The sequence below is a fragment of the Nannospalax galili genome, unplaced genomic scaffold (genome assembly GCF_000622305.1).
Source record: "Nannospalax galili isolate Female #2095 unplaced genomic scaffold, S.galili_v1.0 scaffold488, whole genome shotgun sequence".
Taxonomy (NCBI): domain Eukaryota; kingdom Metazoa; phylum Chordata; class Mammalia; order Rodentia; family Spalacidae; genus Nannospalax; species Nannospalax galili.
This window is the reverse complement of record NW_008360316.1, coordinates 3,356,044-3,377,878: the sequence shown is the minus strand read 5'-3', so window position 1 is coordinate 3,377,878 and position 21,835 is coordinate 3,356,044. Positions and strand designations below refer to the sequence as shown.

The following is a 21,835-nucleotide window of genomic DNA, read 5'->3' as shown; positions in this document are numbered from 1 at the left end:
CTAAGTTCTAAATTTAGCATTATATTTTACCTTTTTCTTTTCTTAAATTCAGCATTATCTCTCCTTAAAGATACATTTGCTACACAAACATTTAAAGTGTAGTAAATTAATGTTGCAGAGCACTATTCTCTAAGCATAAGAGCCATCATCTTCATCAAAGCAGCTGTGACTACTTGCAAGAGCCCCTCAATATCGAGCCTGTTGACTGCTGGCATTCCCCATGGGGAGGGAAAGACTCCTAGGACCCTCACTTGAGACTCTAGCAACTCTTCCTGTACCTCCCAGCAAGTTGAATGTGGTCCTTCCCTAATGATCCACGGTCTCAAGGTCTCAGGAGGTCACTAGAGTACATAGTATGTAGAAGGTTAACTGAAGGAGGGCTCCCTTATGCAGTTGTGGGGGTCATTCACACTGGGTTGAGAACTATCAGTAGGAGGAGGAGCAGCTGCTCTGGGGTCACCTGAGTTCCTATAAGTAACACCTTGCCCTGCCCTGTAGTTAATCTCAGTAAGTTCATTGGTTTGCCAAGTTGGACTTTGGTGGAATCCTACTTTGGTTTATCATTGGTGTCCTATAAAGAGGAGGTAGAAATTTGTTCATGTCTCTCCAAGAAAAGAGTTCCCACAACAGTTAAAAACAAAATAAAATCTAGGTTTTGTATAGTTACAATCTACATACAAAGTACGTATAAAATCCTATTCAAAGTCAGGTATGGTGGCCCATGCTTTTAATCCCAGCACTTGGGATACAGAGGCAGCAGATCTCTGTGGGTTTGAGGCCAGCCTGGTATAGAGAATGAGTTCCAGGCCAGCCAGGGCTAGATAGTGAGACCCTCAAAAAAACAAAACAAATAAACAACAACAAAACACCCCCAAAACTTATCCAGCAGAACAAAGCACCCAATATTGTCAAATTATGAATTGATGTTTCATTAAGTGCAGTTTGCTTTACTGCTACAGATACTAAGAAAAGCAAGTGTGGCATGCAGGTGTGCAGTGTTAGTAGGTCAGTGTCATAATCACCTGAACAAAAAAAAGGCCCAACTTTTTTAAAAGTGGGCCCAAACTCGGAGGACACTCATTTCCCTAGATATTTCTTAGAACCACCTTTCTCCTGAAATAGTGTTGATGGTGACAGAATGTCCCAGTGGCAGAAAGCCTGCATTATCAATCAGTCACTTCCCTCCCTTCTGGGAGGATTGTTTGTTGAGACAGCCTGTCTCCTTGAACAAATGGTCCCAAGAAGAGATCATAAACCCTCTGTCTCTCAAGATGAACCAGAGCAAATGGTGCCAGGAAGAAGTGAGCCATAAGGGGGTGTGGTGGTTTGAATGAAAATGTTCCCCATAGCTCCAAGTGTTTGGACATTTTGTCCCCGGATGATGGCCCTGTTTTGGGAGGTTTTAGAATGTGTGGCTATCCTGGAGGAAGCACATCACTGGGGGTGGGCTTAGAGAGTTCTTAAGCCTTGCCAGATCTCCAGTCACCCTCTTGCTTCCTGTGCCTGTGTGATGATGTGAGAACTTAGCTTCTGCTGCTCCTGCTCCAGCCACCTCCAGCCACCATGCCTCCCTGCCATGACAGACTGTAATTCCTTTGGAACCGTAACCTCAAATAAGCTCTTCCTTCTATAAATTGCTTGGGTCAGTGTTTCTACCACAGCAACAGAAAAGTGACTAATACAGGGCACAATAAACTTCTCAAGAGTGCTCTTGATCTGCACATGGTCAGCCAGCCACAAATATATCTTATATAAGCCCCAATGGCCACTACCCCAGGGCAGCTGTCACTTCCAGCATGCATGAAGGCTGCTGTCTCTTGCTGAGGTGCTTCAATAAACTCAGTCTTGTCTGAGGTCAGGTATGGTCTCCTTTCTCTCCTATTGTTCCTGCATTCTGCGTCCCATAAACCTAACAGATGGAACTCTGTCCTTGGAAATGTGTCCTTGAGCCTGGCCCCACCCATAATTTTACTCAAAATGGTTTCTTCAGCTTCAATTGGGGAAGTACAAGCTTGGTTCCACCTTAATCTTAACAGACCATCCAGTCTTTTTATCCCTAGTTCTAGAATATCTCTTTTACCCAAAGTCACACACATCCTTCCCAGTCTCTACTGTGTGCAATGGAGATGGGTGCACTTGCTTTCAGTGCTTTGATATGTTAATTCTCAGGCATGCCCACATTCACTCATTATATTTTTGGGTGCAGTACATTGAGGTTGCCAGGAAACAAGATCAGGTGCCCAAGTCATAAGACACAAGAGCACATGGTTTTGCTAGGCTTAAAAGTCATTAGTTCAGATTATTTCCATTTGGAAAAGTCATTCCCACACAGCTATAGATCTCTAGCATTGTCTAGAGAAAATTCATATTAAGAAAAAGAGTGATTTGTCATGAATATGAAAATGCTCCTATACATTCCATAGATATACTAAAAAGAGCAGCAATGGAAAACAATGATAACTATAAAACATCGTACTTTGTTCTAAGTTCTGGCTATAGAATGACAGAAAAACATTCTAATTTCATGATTAATTCATATTATTTCTAAACCTCTGTGTGTGTGTGTGTGTGTGTGTGTGTGTGTGTGTGTGTGAGTACAGATGCCCTCTGAAGCCAGAGGCATTGGATCCCCTGAAACTGGAGTTATAGGCAGTTGTGAGCTGTGTGCTGGGAACCAAACTTGGATCCTCTGCAAAAACATCTGAGCCATGTCTCTAGCCCCAACATTCTAATTTCAAAAGCCAACTACATTATACTCCATCTGCCACTAAAAATGCCATCAAGATAGAGGGAGACTGATAAAACTGCTATGCCCATGATTCAAGCAAATAATCAAACCAAGAAAATTCACTAACATTTAAAGCAGTAGCTTCAACCAACATGTGGTTTTTCTTATTGTTTATATTTTCTTTTTCCGACCCCTATAAATACTAGTTTGTGCTCCTAAAACACTTTCTTATTCCAAACTTTCTTTTAACAAATAAAAGGTAAATTACAGCACCTACACAGCAGCATCACCTACAACACTGTTATAGCATACGTTGGGACCTGCTTCTTGGCTTTTCAAACTGGCACCAGCTGTTCTGAACAGGAGAGATGGCTGAGGACGCTATACAATGATCACAGCTGATTGCTTTGGTGCCTAATGGCACCGCCTCAGACTTGGCTACTTCTTCAAACCAGACTTTTTGCTTTCACAAATTTGGATGACCTCTAGATGACCCTGCCACACTTTCCACCTAGGCCAGCGAAAGAAGCACTTACTTTTGTGGCCTAGCAGAGGGACTGCCAGGACTGCCTCTGAAGAGATCATGCCAAGATTGCTACAGACACAAACTTTCATTTGCATGTAAGGTACACTGTGATTGGTACAAACACCCTTTCTCTTGCTATATAAACAGACTGTCTAGACTTACTTGTAATTCAGCTGTGAGACACCCTCCTGTGCTCTCTCTCCTGTTATATTAGATGCAATAAAACATTTCTAACATGTTTCTATCTTTTCCTGCCTAGTATCAGTAGTGCAGAATGAACTGGTAATATAAAGAAAGAAGGAATAGTGACAGCAGAGTGGCTGAGGAACAGTGAGCACTCAGCAGATCAAGTTGTAGAAGCAGCAAGGTGGCTGGCTGCTTAACCTTGGACGAAGAGGCAGCTGAAAAGATCAAGAAAGTGGCCAGTGTGGGATTCAGGGGTATGGTGGAAGTAGATAGGATGGAGAACTGAGGCTAAAGATGGACAGAAATGTAAAGAACCAAGGAAGAGAAACTGCAGGCCCTGGTCCCTGGAAGAGGGCCTTAGACATACCATTCCTACATGACAGGAGTTGTAACACTGGCTGCCATCAAATGCTGAAGAATCCCATACCAAGGCCTGATTGGGTGCTGCAGGTCCATCTGCTGCCAAGGGCCAAGCAATCCTTATTTCTAGGCCTGCTGAAGCACTATAACACTTGTAGAACTAAAGACCCCCAATATAGTAGCTACACAGAGGGTATCATCTGCTGCTGCTCCCATCTGCTGCTGTCCCTTTGCTCTCTGCTACCAAAGGATATATAAAAGCTGTCAAAGACAAGCTTCTCCCGGCTTGGGCTTACTCTAACCAGGTAGAGTAAAAGGATCCCAAACAGCTTATTAGAAACACTTTCATTTTAGTTTGAGAAGCAACTCTACTACTCACTAGGATTTATTCCAAGGAAATAAAATACTGTAGCTTTAGTTGAAACAAATTCGAATACTTCAGGATTCTTTATGTAAAATACAGTACATTCACGCTGGGGGTGGTGGTATGGTACCTTTAATCCCAGCCCTCGTGTGCTAGATAGCTTTGTCAACTTGACACACCTGGGTAGGGGGAGTCTCAATTGAGGAATTTCCTCCATTGAACTGGTCTTTTTTTCAGTCTTTTTGAGACAGGGTCTCCCTGTAGTCCCAGCTGGCCTGGTACTGGCTATGTAGACCAGGCTGGGCTTGAACTCACACAAAGTGAAGGATCTAGCACCCCTTTATAGTTGGTGGACTTGTATGTAAAAGGCATATTTTGAAGATTTGCCAGCTTAGCTGAAAAACATAAGCTCCAGGTTTGGGAAGAGAGCCTGCCTCAAAGGAACAAGGGAGAGAGATAGAGGAGGACCCCTGACACCCTTCATTAGCCCTATACATGCACACAGGCATACACCTACAACACACACACACACACACACACACAGAGTCATCCTACAGAGGGATATTTCTTAATAGAAACGGTGATGTTGTATTACTAAATAAGAAAAAAAGCTATGATACAGTAAATTCAGTGTGACCAGCTAAAGGTTTGTAGTTGTGCAAAGTGGAACCACGGGTGATTTTTGTAAGTCTTCAGATACAGTAGTTATCAGGATTTTCTTTCTATGGGATGTTTGGTGAACTCTAGTGACATTTTGTTGTTGTCTTTGGTGGTGGTTTGGCAGATTATAAACATGTAGTGGGTCCAGGACAGCCACAATGTGCCAGAAGGGCAGACACAGCAGAATTCTCCTGTCAAAGATGAAAGCAGTGCCGAAGTTGAGAAGCCCTGCTTCATGTTGTTCAGGTGTTCTGTATACAGTGGTTTCACACTTGGAATTTAAAAATATTGCTTTTAGGGCTAGTGAGATGGCTTTGAGGGCAAAGTGCTTGACATACAAACCTGACAACTGGAGCTCAATCCCCAGAAGCTCCACACATGAGCTGTGGTACACATACATACACATACATTGATAGTACATTTTTTTTAAAAGAAAAGAAAATGTTATTTTACAAGGTTGAGAATGTAGCAGTTGTAGAAGTGGTGGTTAGCATGTTTAATCCCTAGTTCGGGGCCTAGAACCAAATAAAAATGGCAAAAAGAAATATGGAGAAAAGCTAGCAAGGAATTGTACCATCTTTTTAGTAGTCACAGTGAAAAGCCTCTCTAACATGTAATTTTTCTTTGCTAGGTAAAAATTTTGCTTTCCTTTGTTTCATTTTAATCAAGTTGTGTTGAGTGTGGTTGTTTTTATTATACAGGATTATAGAAGGTCATTTTCATGCAAGTATACATTGTACACTGAGCAGACTCCCTTCCCCCATGACTCTCTCTCTCTCTCAATCTTCCCATTAGTCCCCTTTGTTTCTACTTTCATGTTAGCACTACATATATGATGCTATGCATCTGTGACATCTAAAGTTGACAAATGAGAGAAAATATGCTATTTGTCTTTCTGAAACTGACACAGTTTGCTTAGTACAATTATCTATAGTTGCATCCATTTTTTCTGCAAATAATATTACCTCATTCATGTCTATGACTGCAAAATTCCACTGTGCATATATACCATGTTTTCTTTATCCATTCCTGTTGTTGGACACCTAGGCTGGTCCCATAACTACTGTGAATAGTGCTGCAATAAACACTATGTGAAAGTGTCTCTATGATTTGTTGACTTTTGTTTATATACCAAGAATTGGGATAGGCAGGATATATTTATATTTATAGCTGTGTCTATTTTGAACAACCTGCATACTGATTTTGATAGTGGCTGGACTAGTTCACATTCTGTAGACTGTGTCTTCACTTGTTTCCTTTGCTGTACAGAAGCTTTTTAATCTCATGAAGTCCCATTTGTCAGCTGTTGGCACTATTTCCTGATGTTTTGATTTTCTTGAGACTGTATCTCATGTAGTCCAGGCTGACCTCAGATTCGCTATGTAGCTGAGGATGATCTTGAATCCTTCTGCAGCTACTTCGCAAGTGCTGGGATTACAGATCTGTGTCATGCCTGGTTTATATTTAACAACCTCTACCCCCTTTTATTTTATTTTTTTGGAGACAGGGTCATGCTATGTAGCCCAGGATGGTCTCATAGTTGTGGCAATCCTCCTTCCTCATCAACTAAGTACTAGGGTTATAAGCATGATCTACCATGTCTATTTGAGTGACTACTGTGTTTCACTGCTAATGCAATGAGGATGTTGAGTTAACACAATGATACTTCATGGTGGAGATGTAAGGTAAATAACAATAAGGGGTGAACCACCTAGAAAGGAGTCTTAGTATAGTATCACTGCTAACATACATGTGTGCATGTGCACACACACACACATTCCACATACAGGCACACACACTATGCACCCATGCAAACTGATACACACCACAAATTACATACCTATGAACACAGACACACATACTACACACACAGATACACACCACACACACATATCATATAGACATACCACAAACAACTCACACATACACACCACAAACCATACATCCAAACACACAGAAACATACCACACAGATACATACATCACACACATACACCACAAACCACACACTCACACACACAGATACACATATCACACACCCATACACACAGAGATATGCACATAAATCCTGTTCTGAAAAATAGAAAAATAATGAGAATACAGAAAGGTAAATCATACTGTACAACACACAGCAAGACTTTCATAATAAAACCTTTCTATGTGATTTTGCCTCAAATCTTTATCTTGCCTGCTTCTTATCCTCCCCTTTGTTTCTTGACAGTCATCACTTTCTCTCATCAACTTTTCACAGACAGTAATACCAACGTCTGCTAACATCTACTGTGATCATCAGGTGGCAGAAAGAGTACCAAGTAATTTATCTGTGTTATGAGGACAATACTGTTACTTACCTCATTTCAAAGATGACAAAATGAAACACAATAAAGTAACTTGCCTGATATTGAAAATCAGATAAAGCCTAGAGCCATGACATAGTCAGACAATCTGACGCCAAGTTTGTATTCTTAACCATTCTATATTGATTTGCTTTTCAAAATCCATATTAAAGTTCCATTTACGGTAACATGATAGGCTAGAAAAGCACTCTGTTTTTAAAAACTCAATGGACAAAATATAATCAAGTTCTATGAAGCATCAACTGACAAAATAGTGAGAACTTACATATGGAAAATATGAAGCAAAGTATATGCCAGCTTTGGGTCTCTGTATTAATTGCCATCTGCTGCAAAATGAAGTTTCTCTGATAAGGGTTAAGAGCTGCACTAATCTACATATATAGAGAGACATATTTAGCAGGCAGCTTGATACTCTCTGCCCAGAAAAATAACAGTAGTAGATTCTCCCTTAAGGTCTATGAACTCCCCATCAACAGGTTCTTGGCCAGGTTTATAGCATCAGGCACAAGTTCTATCCCACAGATTGGGCCTCAACTCCAATCAGAAAGTGGTTGATTACCTGAAATAACATTCATGTCACTAATGTACCAATGTGCATATCTTGCCAGTTTGGTTGTTAGTGTAGTTCAAGGGTTCAAAGCTGGGTAAGACTATGGATGATTTTTCTCTCTCAGAAGCCTATATAGGGACTGGAGAGATGGCTCAGTAGTTAAGAGCACTGACTGCTTTTGCAGAGGACTTGGGTTCAGTTCCCAGCACCCACATGGTGGCTAATAACCATCCATAACTCCAGTTCCAGGGGATCTGAAACCTTCTCCTAACCTCCGTGAGCACTGCATGATGGGGTGCATTTAGACACACGCAGGCAATACACTCATACACATTTTAAGAAAAAAAAGAAGCCTACATAGAACCTTCTGGCACTATGATTGCTAGCCAGTGGGAATTTTCCAGGCTACCAGTTTGATTTTTTTTTCTATATACTGTGTTCAAAGTGTGTAATGTTTTCAGCAATAGGGTGGGTAACCAAGAACAATGGAAATAGCCTGTTTATTTTGGTAGTCTATGGGACCTCCCTGGCTAACACATAGATGGTATATTAGTTTGCTTGGGCTACTGTAAATGCCATATTAGAGAGATAAAATATTACTTCTCACAGTTTGAGAGTTCAAAATGAAGGTGCCTGAAGACTGGGTTCCTGCAAAGGACCTTATATCTGGCTTTCAGAAAGTCTCCACTGTGTCCTCACAAGGTGGAGAGCTCTGTTGTCTAATCCTATCATTGGGAAACACACTTTCATGACATCATCTAACTTTTTTTCCCAAAGGGCCAATGGTGAGGGATAGGGTTCCAGTATATGAATGTGGGGAGGGGAGAGGGCTAGACCATGAGTTTGGAGGATGGCCTAATTCAGTCCACCGACGGTTGCAATGCCTGTCAGCACAAAAGTACTCAGTTATGGGGAGTTGTGAGAAAGGAAGCTGCAAAGATTGGACAAAGAATAAAGGAGTGCCAGATCACTGGGCTTTTGGTCAAAGCACCACCATGGTGAGAATTATACTTTAAAACAAATCTGAGGGCTTGCTGATGGGATGAACTTCACTGAAAGAGACATGGCAGGTACGTAAACCTCTTGAGGGAATAATGTACCAATCTCTGATGGAGAAATAAAGACCCACATCGTGGTGGGAGCGCCCCCGAGGCCCACTGCTAGAAAGCCTTTCTCGGAAGCTCATGTTGCCTCCAAGATCCTGTACATTCCATCTTACATGGTATACGTTTCTGTCCTTTTCGTTTTGCAATTCCTCTGGTATATAGTCCAAGGTGTGGGACTGCCACACGACCATGAAGCAGCTCTCACGAAGGGACCCTAAGGCCAGCACCAGGTCCCAACCTCTGTCCACTAGGGTTTTCTGGAACCATTTCTTGACCTCAGGCTGGGTGGCAAAAGCAGCTGGTGCCATGATGCACTCCAAGAGCATCCACGCAGACTCCGCGCTCTACAGACCTGGCACTTACAGAAGCACCCGGAGGTCCTCTGGTCCCCTGGATTTCCGAACTGTCAAAAAGTAGACAGTCTCCTCCTTTCCGGGGTTCAGCAGCAGCCGACGAAAGTCAGATGCCCCGCTTCTCTATGGGGGGCTTAGGGGCGACCACCAGGGTTTTGCGCATGCTTTTTACCAGGAGGAAGGACTGAAGCAACACCACAGTTCGTCACCAGGAAAATAAATACTAGAACTAGTTCTAGCCTGATTCACCCGCTTGGTGCCAACTTCTGTGAGAGAGGAGCCGGGAGGCCCACCCACCGCATCCCGGCGTGCCTTGCGCGGAGGACCGCCTCTACCCCAGTCCCAGGGTACCCTGCGTGTGGGGCATGCTTCCGGCGTGCTGGGCGCCTGCGCGGGGCGGTGGGACTGCGTTCGCGCGTTGTCCAGCCCCTTCCGGCTTGGCGGTGTGGCCGCTGGGATTGAAGTTCCCGCCGGGTCCGGGCTGGGTACAGTGATGCTACCTGGCCCACCTCGGCTGTGAGGCGACAGGAACGACCCGGGCCTCCCTCCGCTTGCTTACGGCGGGCAGTCATGTCCACGGGTTTCTCTTTCGGGTCCGGGGCGCTAGGCTCCACCACCGTAGCGACCGGCGGGACCGGCACGGGTGGCGGCTTCTCCTTTGGGAGCGGGGCGTCTAGGTAACCGTGCTTCCTCGCCCGTGGTGGCCGGGTCCTCGCCCGAGAGGCATCTTGGCTTCCCCCGGAGCTCCGCGGGGAGCCGAGGACCGGGTGGGGTGAGGGCGGCATGGGTTTCGAGTGCCCGGCCGGGGGCGGCCTACTGCGGGAAGGGACTGGTGTCAGTCCTGAGCCTCCACGGTGCGTCAGTCTCAGGAACAGAGTGGTTGTTGAATGAATGAATGAAGTTGTAGCAGCAAGGAACAGAAAACTTGGAGGAGGACAGTTAAATTTCCCCTCGATGATTCGCATTTAGGTTTGAACACTACCGTGGTTTTATGGTTATTTTTGCTTCTCGGGTCTCTCAAGCCTTTGTGCCGCGTGGGGCCCTGTCAGTTTCTTCGTTTTTATAGCAGCTATTAGTGATAATTTTGCGCAGTATGCAGATTAGTTTATTGTTGAAAAGTATTTTGTGTTGCAATGACTCGCATTATAATTTCTTTAAGTTACGAATTTAAGTAGTATAGCCATCATTTTTGTACTATCAGCAACAAAAATATAACTCGGAATATTCAGATAGCCATTTTAACGAAACAGTTAATTTTGAGACCTGAATCTTTTGAATATAAAGACGGAGTTCATAAAATCAAGAATTGTGTACTTTATTGGTAAGGTAGTTCCTGGAAGCTTAATACGGAATATGGTTATAGATTTTAAAGGCTATGGATTTAATAGCCTAAAAAATGTTTTGTGTTTTTATTATTTTTTATTTATTTATTTGTTTTTAGGAGACAGCAGATACACAATAACAGTGCTTTCCAGCTGTGCCTCCTCTTAAGCTGTATGTTTTTGCTGATGCATTCTCCTTTTAATTGTGTGCCCTGTGGTGGACATAAGCTACACTGCCTCCCTCTAAACTTTTACTTCATTTTTTTTGTGACTGATTGGTTTTAGGTTTGTGCCTTTTATGGTTTATGGTGTATTTCGCTTAGTTGTTTTTTCGTTTTTTAAGATTCATTTTGTGGGGTATGGTGGTGCATGCCTTTAACCCCAGCACTGGGAACGTAGAGACAGGCAAATCTCTGAGATTGAGGCCAGCAGGAGGTACAGGGAGACCCTCTGGTCCCCCCCCCCCAACAAAAATGCAAACAAAAAATACAAAGATTCCTTTTATTGAAATTGTGTGTGTGTGTGTGTCTGTGTATGAGTATATGCACAGGAGTGCAGGTGCCCACAGAGGCTAGAAGGCGGCATCGGATCTACTGTGCTGGAGCCACTGGCTGTTTGTGAGTCACCTTACATGGGTGCCGGGGACCAGGATCCTCTGCAAGAGAAGTATGGCAGTTTTAACCACTGAGCCATCTCTCTTAGTGTTAATTGTAGCCAATACTGTCTTAAAACACTTTCTTAATTCAGTTTTTAAGGTCTTGTCAGCTAGATCTTAGCAGCCTCATTCTGTTTTCGTCCTGCCTTCATGTAGTCAGGGCTTCCACACTCATGTTTAGAGGCAGTGGGAGACTAATACAATGGAGTACTCCTGCTGCCTTTGCTCCTGTCTGCTCAGTGTTGGTGATCCTTCTCAAGTTCTTTAAACTCCTTTGTCACCATGACCCTCACACTCAGCCATCATCTGCCAAGTAGCTGTAATTGTCTCTATTCAAATTATACATTTCTACTGCTTGAATTGTAACTTCCTTCTTGGACTCCCAATATGTGTGGAAAGCTGAATGGCTCCTTGGGCTGAATGTGGAAATCATGGCTCCTGGATCTAAGTAACTTGGAGACCTATTCTGACTAGGATTGTGGTTGTGGTATTTTAGTCCCCCAGAAAATAACATATTTCTTGGGTAGGAGCTTGTTTTAGTTATCTTTGTACTCCATTGTGCTTGTTGTATGCAGGTTTTTGTTGCTTTCAGTGCTGAGGATTGCACCTGCCACTTCATGCCCTCCATCCTTAAGCCATGCCCCTAGCCTCTTTAAAAAAAAAAACAAAAAAACATTGTACTGGGTTCAACCTAAGGCCTTAACACATGTTGAGCAAGTACTGTACCGCTCAGCTATGTGTCCACCCTTTTTATGTTTTGTTTTGTGGCAAAGTCTCACTAAGATGCCTAGGTTGGTCTTGAACTTAATGTGTAACCCAAGTAGGCCTTGACCTTGGTCCTCTTGCCTCAGCCTCTCTGCCTCAGCCTCCTTAGAGGCTGGGATTACAGGCCTATGCCACCAGGCCTTTTTTAGGAAATTGAGACAGTCTCACTAGATTGCCCAGGGTGGCCTCAAACTTGTGATTCTCCTGCCTCAGCCTCCTGAGTAACTGGGATTACAGATATACACTACAATACCTGACATAATTTTGTCCTTATGGATGGACAGAATGGGAAATAATAAGAATAAATATATAAGATTAATGAGATTTCCCATTGGGTTTTCTATGTTGTATAATGTGTTAAGTTTTGTAAAAGGTTTTAAAAATATTTATGTGTGTGGGTGTTTTGCCAGCATATGTAGAAGTGTACGCATGCATGCATTGCCTGCAGAGTCCAGAAGAGGGCACTGGATCCCCTAGAATTGGAGTTGCAGATGGTTGTTAACCACTATGTAGGTGCTGGGAACCAAACCTGGGTCTTTAGCAAGAGCAGCCAGTGCTCTTCACTGTGGAGCCGTCTCTCCAGCCCTTCCTATGTAATTTTGAAGTGTCAGATTGTCAAAATTTATCCTACCTTAGGTAGCAAATCTGAGTCTCAGAGCCTTGAAAAGAAAACTTAAAAACTTGCAAACTTCACATTGCCTTGTTTTTATTAGCTGTTCTTTTCTCAAAAACTAAAGAGAGTTTCTGCTAATGAGCATATCTTCTCAGAGGATAATTATACTCCGCATTTAATTTGTGCACAGAAATGCTTACTTTGTCTCAAGTTGGCCTTTTTTATGTCAACATGCCATGTTCCCCATGCCTCTGAATATGGTATTATAGGAATAGAGGGGTAGTAATAAAGAAGTCTTGGAATAGCTTTTCTATTTGAGTGTATGACGTTTTATATGAATAATTGTCTTATACCTGAATTTAGATAAGTGAATTATGTGCTCAAGTAGTTCAAAGGAAAAATTATCATCTATGGTCATTTAAAAATATGCTGGAGTTCAAACAATTGATAAAAGTAGAATGTATGTGTTCCTTGTTTATGATTTTCTTGAGATCTGACATCTTAATTTCTGTAGAATGGACTTTTCTTGAAGCCTGGCATTGTTGTTTTATTGTGTGTTTTATTTTGTTTTGATAGTACTAGATACTGAACCTAGCATGTCACATACGCTGAGCAAGTGTTCTTCTACTGAGCTATATTCTTAGCTGCCTTTTTAACTTTTGAGACATGGTCTCATTAAGTTGTCCAGAATGACCTGCTTTAGTCTCCAAATAGCGGAAATAACATGCCTGTGCCATCAGGCCTCGTTTTGTATTGTATTCTTGAAGACAAATTGTACATTTTACTTGTTTTTAAGGAGAAAAGGAACATATTTGAACTTGATTCATTAGAAGTATTTTTGCTAATACCGTTTAGATATTATATAAGAAAGAATAGCTGTAAACAGTTGATTTTTTCCCCTAATATTAGCCTTAGTAGACTTTATTTATTTCTTTACATAAATAAGCACCCCTTCTGTGGGGCTCAGTTTTGGAACTCTTGGAAACTCTGCAACACCAGCAACTACATCTGCCTCTTCCAGTGGTTTTGGAACTGGACTCTTTGGATCTAAGCCTACCACTGGGTTCGCTCTTGGAGGAACAAGTGCAGGTAAGGAGGGCTGTCTCATTTTCATGGGTAGAGGAAATGCTTCTTTTCCACTTTACATCTTATGTCCTTAAGAGGTAGTTGTAGAGTGTTTAAAAAGGTAGATGCTAAGAAGGGAAGGATGCAGGGATCTGGGTGAGTGAAAGGTCTAGTCATTGGCTGTGATCTGTCTAGTGGAAGCAATCAAAGGTCTTAGCAATTGAAAGTCTCTTTAAACATAATGGATTAAGATGACTTAAAATTTTCTATCAGATTATGTAATGCAATATTTTTCTTTAAATACTTTTTTAATATGTTTAAGCCAGCTTTACCAGCTTGTTTTTAATTTTGATGTTAAAATAATTGTTTCAGCAGGAAATAAAGATAGTTCTTGAAAGTTTCTGGGACTAGATAAGAACAGGCAATTATTTGACAGGTCTTTAGACTGTTGTAGATGAGAGCTGATGGGATCCTTAAGTTAGAAGGAACCACCAAATGTTGAAGAGCACTGTCCTCTAGGCCTCACTGGCTGCTGCTGGCTTGAAATCAGGACAGCTGGGATTCCCCACCTGGGATTCACAGTATTGAACCCACTAACTTTCCTTCTTGGTTGGGAGGGAATGTTCACTTGCAGTGGGCTCCCTTACAAGACAGGCTTCAGGCCCTGCTCCTTCTTGAGAATATATAAGCAGTTTTTTATTATTGGGGAGGGAGGAACTTTTCTTCTGTAATGTAGCTACCTGTAAGTTGCAAATGCTCCTGTAGAAAAACTCTCACCTGCGCTCTTTTGAGTACCCTAATTAAATTGTTTTGTCAATCTAGACTTAGGTGGAATAACTTCTTTTAGTCTGTTTCACCTAGGGTGAATAGATACTTGTTCATGTCTGTCTAGGAAAAGTTAATTCAACACCAAGATGTTGTTCAGGTGACTGAGATAATTCCCAGAATAAATGAGCAATCGGAAGAGACTGACGGAAATGAAGAGGTTATTGTGAGGGATGGCCTAAACTAGAAAGTTTTTGAGGATACCTTTAATTTAGCAATAGTTCTGAAATAGAATTAACAAGATTTGTAACTAAAGAAATGCAAAAAAAAAAAAGAAAAGTGTCAAGCCTGTGGTTTTTGCCTTGAAAGATTGAATTGACCAAGGTGAGGGACATAACAAGTTTTTGTTTTGTGAGGCGATACATGAGTCAGAGGGATATCAAGGTCCACCAGTCTGTGAGGATTCAAGTAGATGTAGATTTAGACTCACAGCTGTGTGTAGTTAATTACCCATGCCTGTTTTTCAGAATGCCTGTTTTAGGGGGCAGGGGGCCCTAAGGCCAGGAGGATTGTGAGTTCAAGGTTAGCCGAGGCTACATAGTGAGATATTGTCTCCAAAAAAAGCAAACTGATTTCAGTTAGGCTTAGACTTGTGTACCTGTAGTTGAAATGATGAAAGTGGGAAGTGGGTGTAGCAGCAGTGGAACCCTGGGGAATGGCCCTTAGGACCTGAATGGAGGTAGGAATTCTATATTAGAGGACTGGAAAGGAGGAGTAGGAAGAGAGCCAGGAGCTGACGGGGATAGGAGCTGGAAAGAAGAGACTTTCCAGGAGTATAGAATGGTAGTTTTGTAGTCTTGGACAAGAGGACCTACTTTTCTGTGAACAGAGGGAGTGAAGGAGAATGTATGCTGTTATATATATGTCTTGGAGTGGAATTGAAATTGATCACGGTAATACAGTGATTGGGTTTACATTTTTTTTCTTAACCTGAAGGGCCACCTTTTCTGTATTCACCATAATTTAATACCAGGGTTGGTATTTTCTTTCATACCTACACATCCTACTTCTTATGACAAAGAAAGGATCACAAACTCTTTGGGATCTGAATTGAAACCCTGTATGGTATAATATCTGTATGATTAAGATAAAATGAGATTTTTCTTTTAAACAGGAACAGCAGCCACTACTTCTGCGTCTACAACAGGCTTCAGTTTAGGATTTAGTAAACCTGCAGCATCTGCCACACCATTTGCTCTGCCTGTTACTTCTACCTCAGCTAGTGGTCTTACTCTTTCGTCTGCTCTTTCATCAACTCCAGCAGGTGAGGCAGAATGGTTACATTTAAATTTTGACTAGTTAGAGAATGTGAATAGCTATATTTGTATTATTAAACATAACCATAGGGTTGGGGAGATGGCTTAGTGTATAAAGTGCTTGAGGACCTGAGTTTGAATCTCCAGAACCCATGTAAAAGCTGGTTGCAGTAGGACAAATTTAAAGTAATCCCAGCATTTGGGAGGCAGAAACAGGCAGATAGATCCCAGGGATTCACTGGCTAACCAATCTAGCCAAAATGCTGAGTTCAGGTTAATGAGAGACTGTCTCAAAAAAGAAACTGCATATGCACAGAATGGTGAGCACACCTATATGTCTCTGCCCCCCACATAATTATTTTTAAAAGCTAGAAAATAGCAATGCTTTGGGGAAGTTTTATTTGGATTATTTAGCAATTTTGTCTACTAAATTATTGGCTTTTTAGAGCTGGGCTTTGTGGTCCCCACCTGTGATCCCAGCACTTGGGAGGCTGAGGCAGAAGATCTTCAGTTCAAGGCAAGCCTTGACTGCATAGCAAAACTTGATCTGGAAAAACAGAGACATCTGCATTGGACATTAAAGTAGTAGTGGTCATTTTTTATTTTTAAGATTTTAATTTTTAAAATTTTATGTGTGTGTTTTGCCTTCATGTATATAAGTGTATCATGTGCATGCCTAGTGCCTGCAGAGTCCAGAAGAGGGTGTCAGATCCCCTGAAGCCCAGTCTGTTAGCTGCCTTGTAAGTGCTGAGAATTGAACCCAAATCCTCACAAGAGCAGCCAGTGAGCTCTCAAATACTGAGCCATCTCTTCAGTCCCAGTAGTGACTGCATCTTGAAATACAGTCTCTACTTTCAGAGATAACAGGAAGAGGGCCAGAAGGGTGAGATGGAAAGCTGTTAGTATCTACTTTGTTTTCAAGGAACCTTTGTGATGGGGAAGGATAAGACTTCTTATAAACTTCCCCTGATTTAGGATTCTTTTCATTTAAAAATATTTAGTATTTTTATTTTATGTGTATGAGTGTACTGCCTGCATGTATGTAAGTGCATCCATGTTGTACAGTGCCCACAGAGGTAAGAAGAGTATGTTGGATCCCTTGGAACTGGAGTTACAGATGGTGTTAGTCACCATGTGGGTTCTCTGCAAGAGCAGCCGGTACTCCTAGCTGCTGAGCCATCTCTCTAGCCCCTCTTTTCATTTTAAAGTATAATTTTTGGCTGGAATTACAAACTATTGCTGTCTGGAAACAGTTATCTAATACCACTGTAATAGTGCCCCAAACCCGTGTGTGTGTGTGTGTGTGTGTGTGTGTGTGAGAGAGAGAGAGAGAGAGAGAGAGAGAGAGAGAGAGAGAGACTACTATTTCTCTTTATTCTTTCATACGTGTAATGTTTTCCTTAGCAAGGATTGTCTTGGGATTCTAGTTTTTGAAAATGTACTCATATTTTTCTATGGTGTTCTTAAGTTCTGTTGGTATTTGAAGGCTCATATTCTCATTTTCTCCCCACCCAACACCCCCCAGCATCCACGGGATTTACTCTAAATAATTTAGGAGCAACAACAGCCACAACTTCAACTGCATCAACAGGGCTTTCTTTAGGGGGAGCCTTAGCTGGTTTGGGAGGTTCCCTTTTCCAGACCGGAAACACAGCAACATCAGGTAATTGAGGCTATATGTTCTCCAGAATAGTAAGTTCTTGTATTTAAATTTATTTTAACTTGTTAAGAAGAACACCTAAAATTTTATTAATTTTTATGTATATGAGTGTTTTGCCTGCATGTATGTGAGTGCACCCATGCGTGCAATGCCTGCAAAGGTCAGAAGAACAATGTTGGATCCTTTGAAACTGGAGTTATAGATAGTTGCTAGTTGCTCTGTGGGCACTGGCAGCTGGACTCCGGCCCTCTGCAAGACCAGCTAGTGCTTTTAACCACTGAGCCATCTTTAGCCCCAGAAGAACACTTTATAGTCTGTTTTTTATAATCCGTTTTTCTTGAACGAAAACTAAAATAATGTTTTTCATGCATAAGTAGACATCTTAGCTACATTTTAGGTTACCTTGTTTTTTTTCTCAAAATTGACTTATTAGTTAGGAGATACAAGAACATATTTAAAGAGTCAGAAGTTTCTCAGAGAAACTTGTCTTTTAAATAAATGTCTATCAAGCTGTCTTGGGTAAGGCATATGACTCATTGACAAAGCATTTGCTTAATGTATGAGGCCCTGAGTTGCATGTCCAGCATGAGGTTGCAAGAGGGTGGTTTACAGCCTAATTTCACATATTAAGCCTGGTAAGCCTGGGTTCTAAGTAGGGCTTTCATTATAGAAGTCATGGAAGGGTATTTTTGAGTAAGAAAAATGTTCCTGTTATTTGAAGAAATTGTTTAATTATTTCACATAGCAGTATAACATCAAGAATCTTTGCTTAACAATTTACCAGTTGGGAAAAATTGATAAATTACAAATTAACAGATTACAGTAATAGTTAGAGACTAATTTATAATAACTACTCTCAGAATTTCTGTGGAGCTCCTGTATCAAGTACTTTCCTTGGTTGTTTAAGAGTGATGAAAGAATATGGCTTGATGTTTCTGCCAAAGAAGCTATAGTTTTTTTTTTTTAAGCCTTCTAGTCACATATTAATTGCATGGGAAAAAAATCCAGGGAAGGAAGGAAAAGAGAGAGTCAGGGTAACCTGTAGAAATTAATGCTCAGATTTGCCTTGTCTTTTGGTTACTAATTTTTGTTATTATTGTCTAGTTTTATATTTTACTCAATGCCTCCTATGAGACTGGAAAAATGGCTCAGTGGTTAAGAGCACTGATTGCTCTTGGAGAAGACTGGGATTCAGTTCCCAGCACCTGCATTGTGTCTAATAGCCATCTAAAACTTCAGTTCCAGGGAATCCAGTGTTCTCTTCTGGCCTCCACAAGCATTGCACACATACATGCAGGCAAAACATTCACACACATAAAATAAAAATTAATTTTAAATGTTGCCTTCCAGATAAGCAGATTACATGATGACTGTAGTGCACATTTATTTGTGGTATAAATATTTAAACATTTCTCACATAAATTCCTACAAGAGCAAAGTGGCAGGGGAGTGGGGATAGTCAAAGGGTTATTTTCTACCCCTTACTAAGTGTCCTGAGTTAGTTTTTTTACTGCTGTGGCTTGACAGGGGCAACTTAGGAGGAAGGATTTATTCAGGCCCATAGTTTTCAGGGAATTCAGTCCATCATAGAGGTGGAGACATAGTGGCTGGGGCCCAGCCTGTGACAGCAAGAGCTTGCATCTTTGTGGCTTGTTCACATCTCTATAGGCTCAGGAAGTAGAAAGTTCTTAGTCAAAGCGGCACTGGGTCTTCTTGGACCTTTGATATAATAGTCAGTGCTTATTTTGTGCTTTTGTTAACTTAAAAAGTGCCACTGACTTTAAAAAATTATTATAGGCAGATTATTACTTTCATGAAGTGCTTGAGGCCAGAAGTGTTTCATATGTTGGAACATTTCAGATTTGAGGTTGGTTACCTAGCATAATGGTATTTAGCTATGTTTTGTTAGTCATTCCCAGAATTTAAATTCAGGTTTCAGGTATCACATGCTACTAACTACTGTTTTCTCTGCTTTAAAAATAAATAGCATTAGCTAGGCCTGGTGGCATACCCCTTTAGTCCCAGCACTTGGGAGGCAGAGGCAGGTGGATCTCTCTGAGTTCCAGGCCAGCTGGGGCTACAGGGAGACCCTGTGTCACATATCAAAAAAACAATAAAAAAATAAAAATGAACAGGATCTTGTCTTAATAGTTGTACCAGTGTAGGAATGCATAGATTTGTGGAAATAGATGTTTGTCAATACAAGATCATTGAAATTTTGCTAATTGATGTGTGTGTGCATGTGCGTGTGTGTCTTTGTGTACACACAGACATGATTAACTTTAGTCCATTTTGAGCCCTTTTGCCAGTGAGGTGAGAAATAAACGAAGCCTATTTACTTTTTAAATAAGTTTTTCTTTGAGAACAACTTGGGAATATGTGGTTACATTTAAGGTGTATTACACTCAAATCTTAGAAATTCACAGTATGTTATTTTAAAAGAGTATAATTCTGTGGTGGCACACACCTTTAGTCCCAGCACTCAGGAGGCAGAGGCAGGCAAATCTGTTGATTTCGAGGCCAGTCTATATACTGAGTTCCAGGCCAGCTGGGAGCACAGGGAGACCCTGTTTCAAAAAGACAAAAAAAAAAAAAAAAAAAAAAAGGGAGGGGGGAATTCTGTAGTGATTGGATAATAAGATATGTTTATCTGAAAGTATGCCAGCTGATGAGTTTTGTAGGAAAGTTTTAAAATAAGTAAAAATTGAATGTCTGTTATAGCAAATTAACAGATACAGTCTGGCCGTTTAATACTGAAAGATGTCATCTTCCAAAGTACGTGGACCATTGAATCCAAGAAAAATTATCGGTTGTTACCCAAATCATGTTCCAGATATGTTTCATGTTGTTTTTCCTAAACCAAATAAAAAGAAAATCCGTTCTGAAAAGTATTTGAGTGCTTTGAGTATTTGAGTGATATTAAAGGGAAAACTTGATAAATGGGGTTTGGTTTATTGACAGGTCTCGGACAAAATGCTTTAAGCTTGTCTTTGGGAACTGCAGCACCCACTTCAGCTGCAGGCAATGAAGGCCTTGGTGGTATAGATTTCAGTACCTCATCAGATAAAAAGAGTAAGTAGCGTCACTTTAATTTCATGTTCTAATAGTATTGCTGGGAAACTTCCAGGTTACTCAAAATTCCTGTCTGAAAGATCACTGTTAGTTTAAGTTTTTAGCAGTATCATCAATATTTCACAAATTTTGTGTGTTAAGCATTTAAGTATTGACTTTTAAAATGTAAATAACTTGGTATGTGCATGTATCTCGGGTAGCTACATTAATGTGTATATTCTTGTGTATTTTAAAATTGGAATCATGATCCATATACTTTGTTCTTACTCAGGTAACATTGGGAGCATCAGTCAATGTCAGAAATTTATTTAGGCGTTTATTTCACTCTAGAAGAGCAACAGAAGTGGAAAAGTTTATTTCCCTTCTCTTTTCCCATGTCTCCATTATGCTGCTCTTAGCTAGTTTTGAGCAAAGATTATGCCTAGAATAAGTACCCATGATCACACATACCACCTCCCAGTTCTTTTAATTGGTGGTGTCCATCAGGATTCTTTAATTTGCAGTTTTCTGTTTTTCCTATTGCTATATCAGTAATGGGCCTGTGTCAGTATGATTCAGCCAGATAGCCAGATGGAGGGAGTATGGTAGAAATAAAGGAGAGATAGCATGGACTGAGGCTTTGCCCCCTTTGAGGAACTAACAGAAGGGTAGTGTGGCCAGAGCATGGACAGATGAGAAGACAGTGGTTATGAAAGACATTTTATGACACATTGAGTTTTGTTATTAAACTGAAGGGTTTTGCCAGGTATGGTGGCACATGCCTTTATTTCCAGCACTCAGGCAAAGGCAGGCAGATTTCTGAGATTGAAGTCAGCCTGGTCTACATAGGGAGTTCCAGGCCAGCTGGGGCTATAGGAAGATCCTGTTTCAAAAAACCAAAACCCCCAAGACTGAAGGGTTTTTGTTTTAAGAACAAGAACGTTTTTCAGTATTCATTATAGCCAGGAGATGGAATTGGCCTAGATGTTCATCAGTAGATGATTGTATTTTTAAAAGCTGGTATACAGGGGACAGGAAAAATGGCTTAGTGGTTAAGATCATTGGGCTACTCTTGTAGAGGACCTGGGTTCAGCACCCACATGACACTAACAACCCTCCCAAAATCCAGTTCTAGGGAATCTGACACCCCCTTCTGGCCTTTGCAGGTACTATGTGCAATAATACACTTACATGCAGGTAAAATACTCATGCACATAAAATGAAAATAAAATTTTAAAATGTTTTCTATGTGTTGCAAATTAAAACCACACTAAGGTATCACCTTACCCCAATCAGACTGCCTAGGATCAAGAGAACAAATGATACCAAATGCTGGTGAGGATATGGGGAAAGGGGAACACTCATTCACTGCTGGTGGGGTTGCAAACTGGTTCAGCCCCTATGGAAAGCAGTGTGGAGAACTCTTAAAAAACT

The 21,835-nt window shown here is 41.2% G+C and overlaps 1 protein-coding gene across 3 annotated transcripts in view; it reads left to right on the top strand.

Annotated features, from left to right (window-relative positions):
- The first annotated feature begins 9,587 nt into the window (after nt 1–9,587).
- Nup58 (nucleoporin 58) overlaps nt 9,588–21,835 on the top strand; it is a 71,945-nt gene continuing 59,697 nt past the window's right edge. The window contains exons 1-5 of one of the 3 annotated variants that reach the window (XM_017796087.2): nt 9,588–9,866; nt 13,491–13,633; nt 15,549–15,698; nt 17,216–17,353; nt 20,312–20,422. In XM_017796087.2, coding sequence (XP_017651576.1) covers nt 9,760–9,866; nt 13,491–13,633; nt 15,549–15,698; nt 17,216–17,353; nt 20,312–20,422 — 649 coding nt within the window. In that variant the 5' untranslated portion in view covers nt 9,588–9,759. Of the gene's footprint in view, nt 9,867–9,911; nt 10,044–13,490; nt 13,634–15,548; nt 15,699–17,215; nt 17,354–20,311; nt 20,423–21,835 lie in introns of those variants that run through there. The other 2 variants (XM_008824991.2, XM_029559567.1) reach the window with 2 other exon arrangements.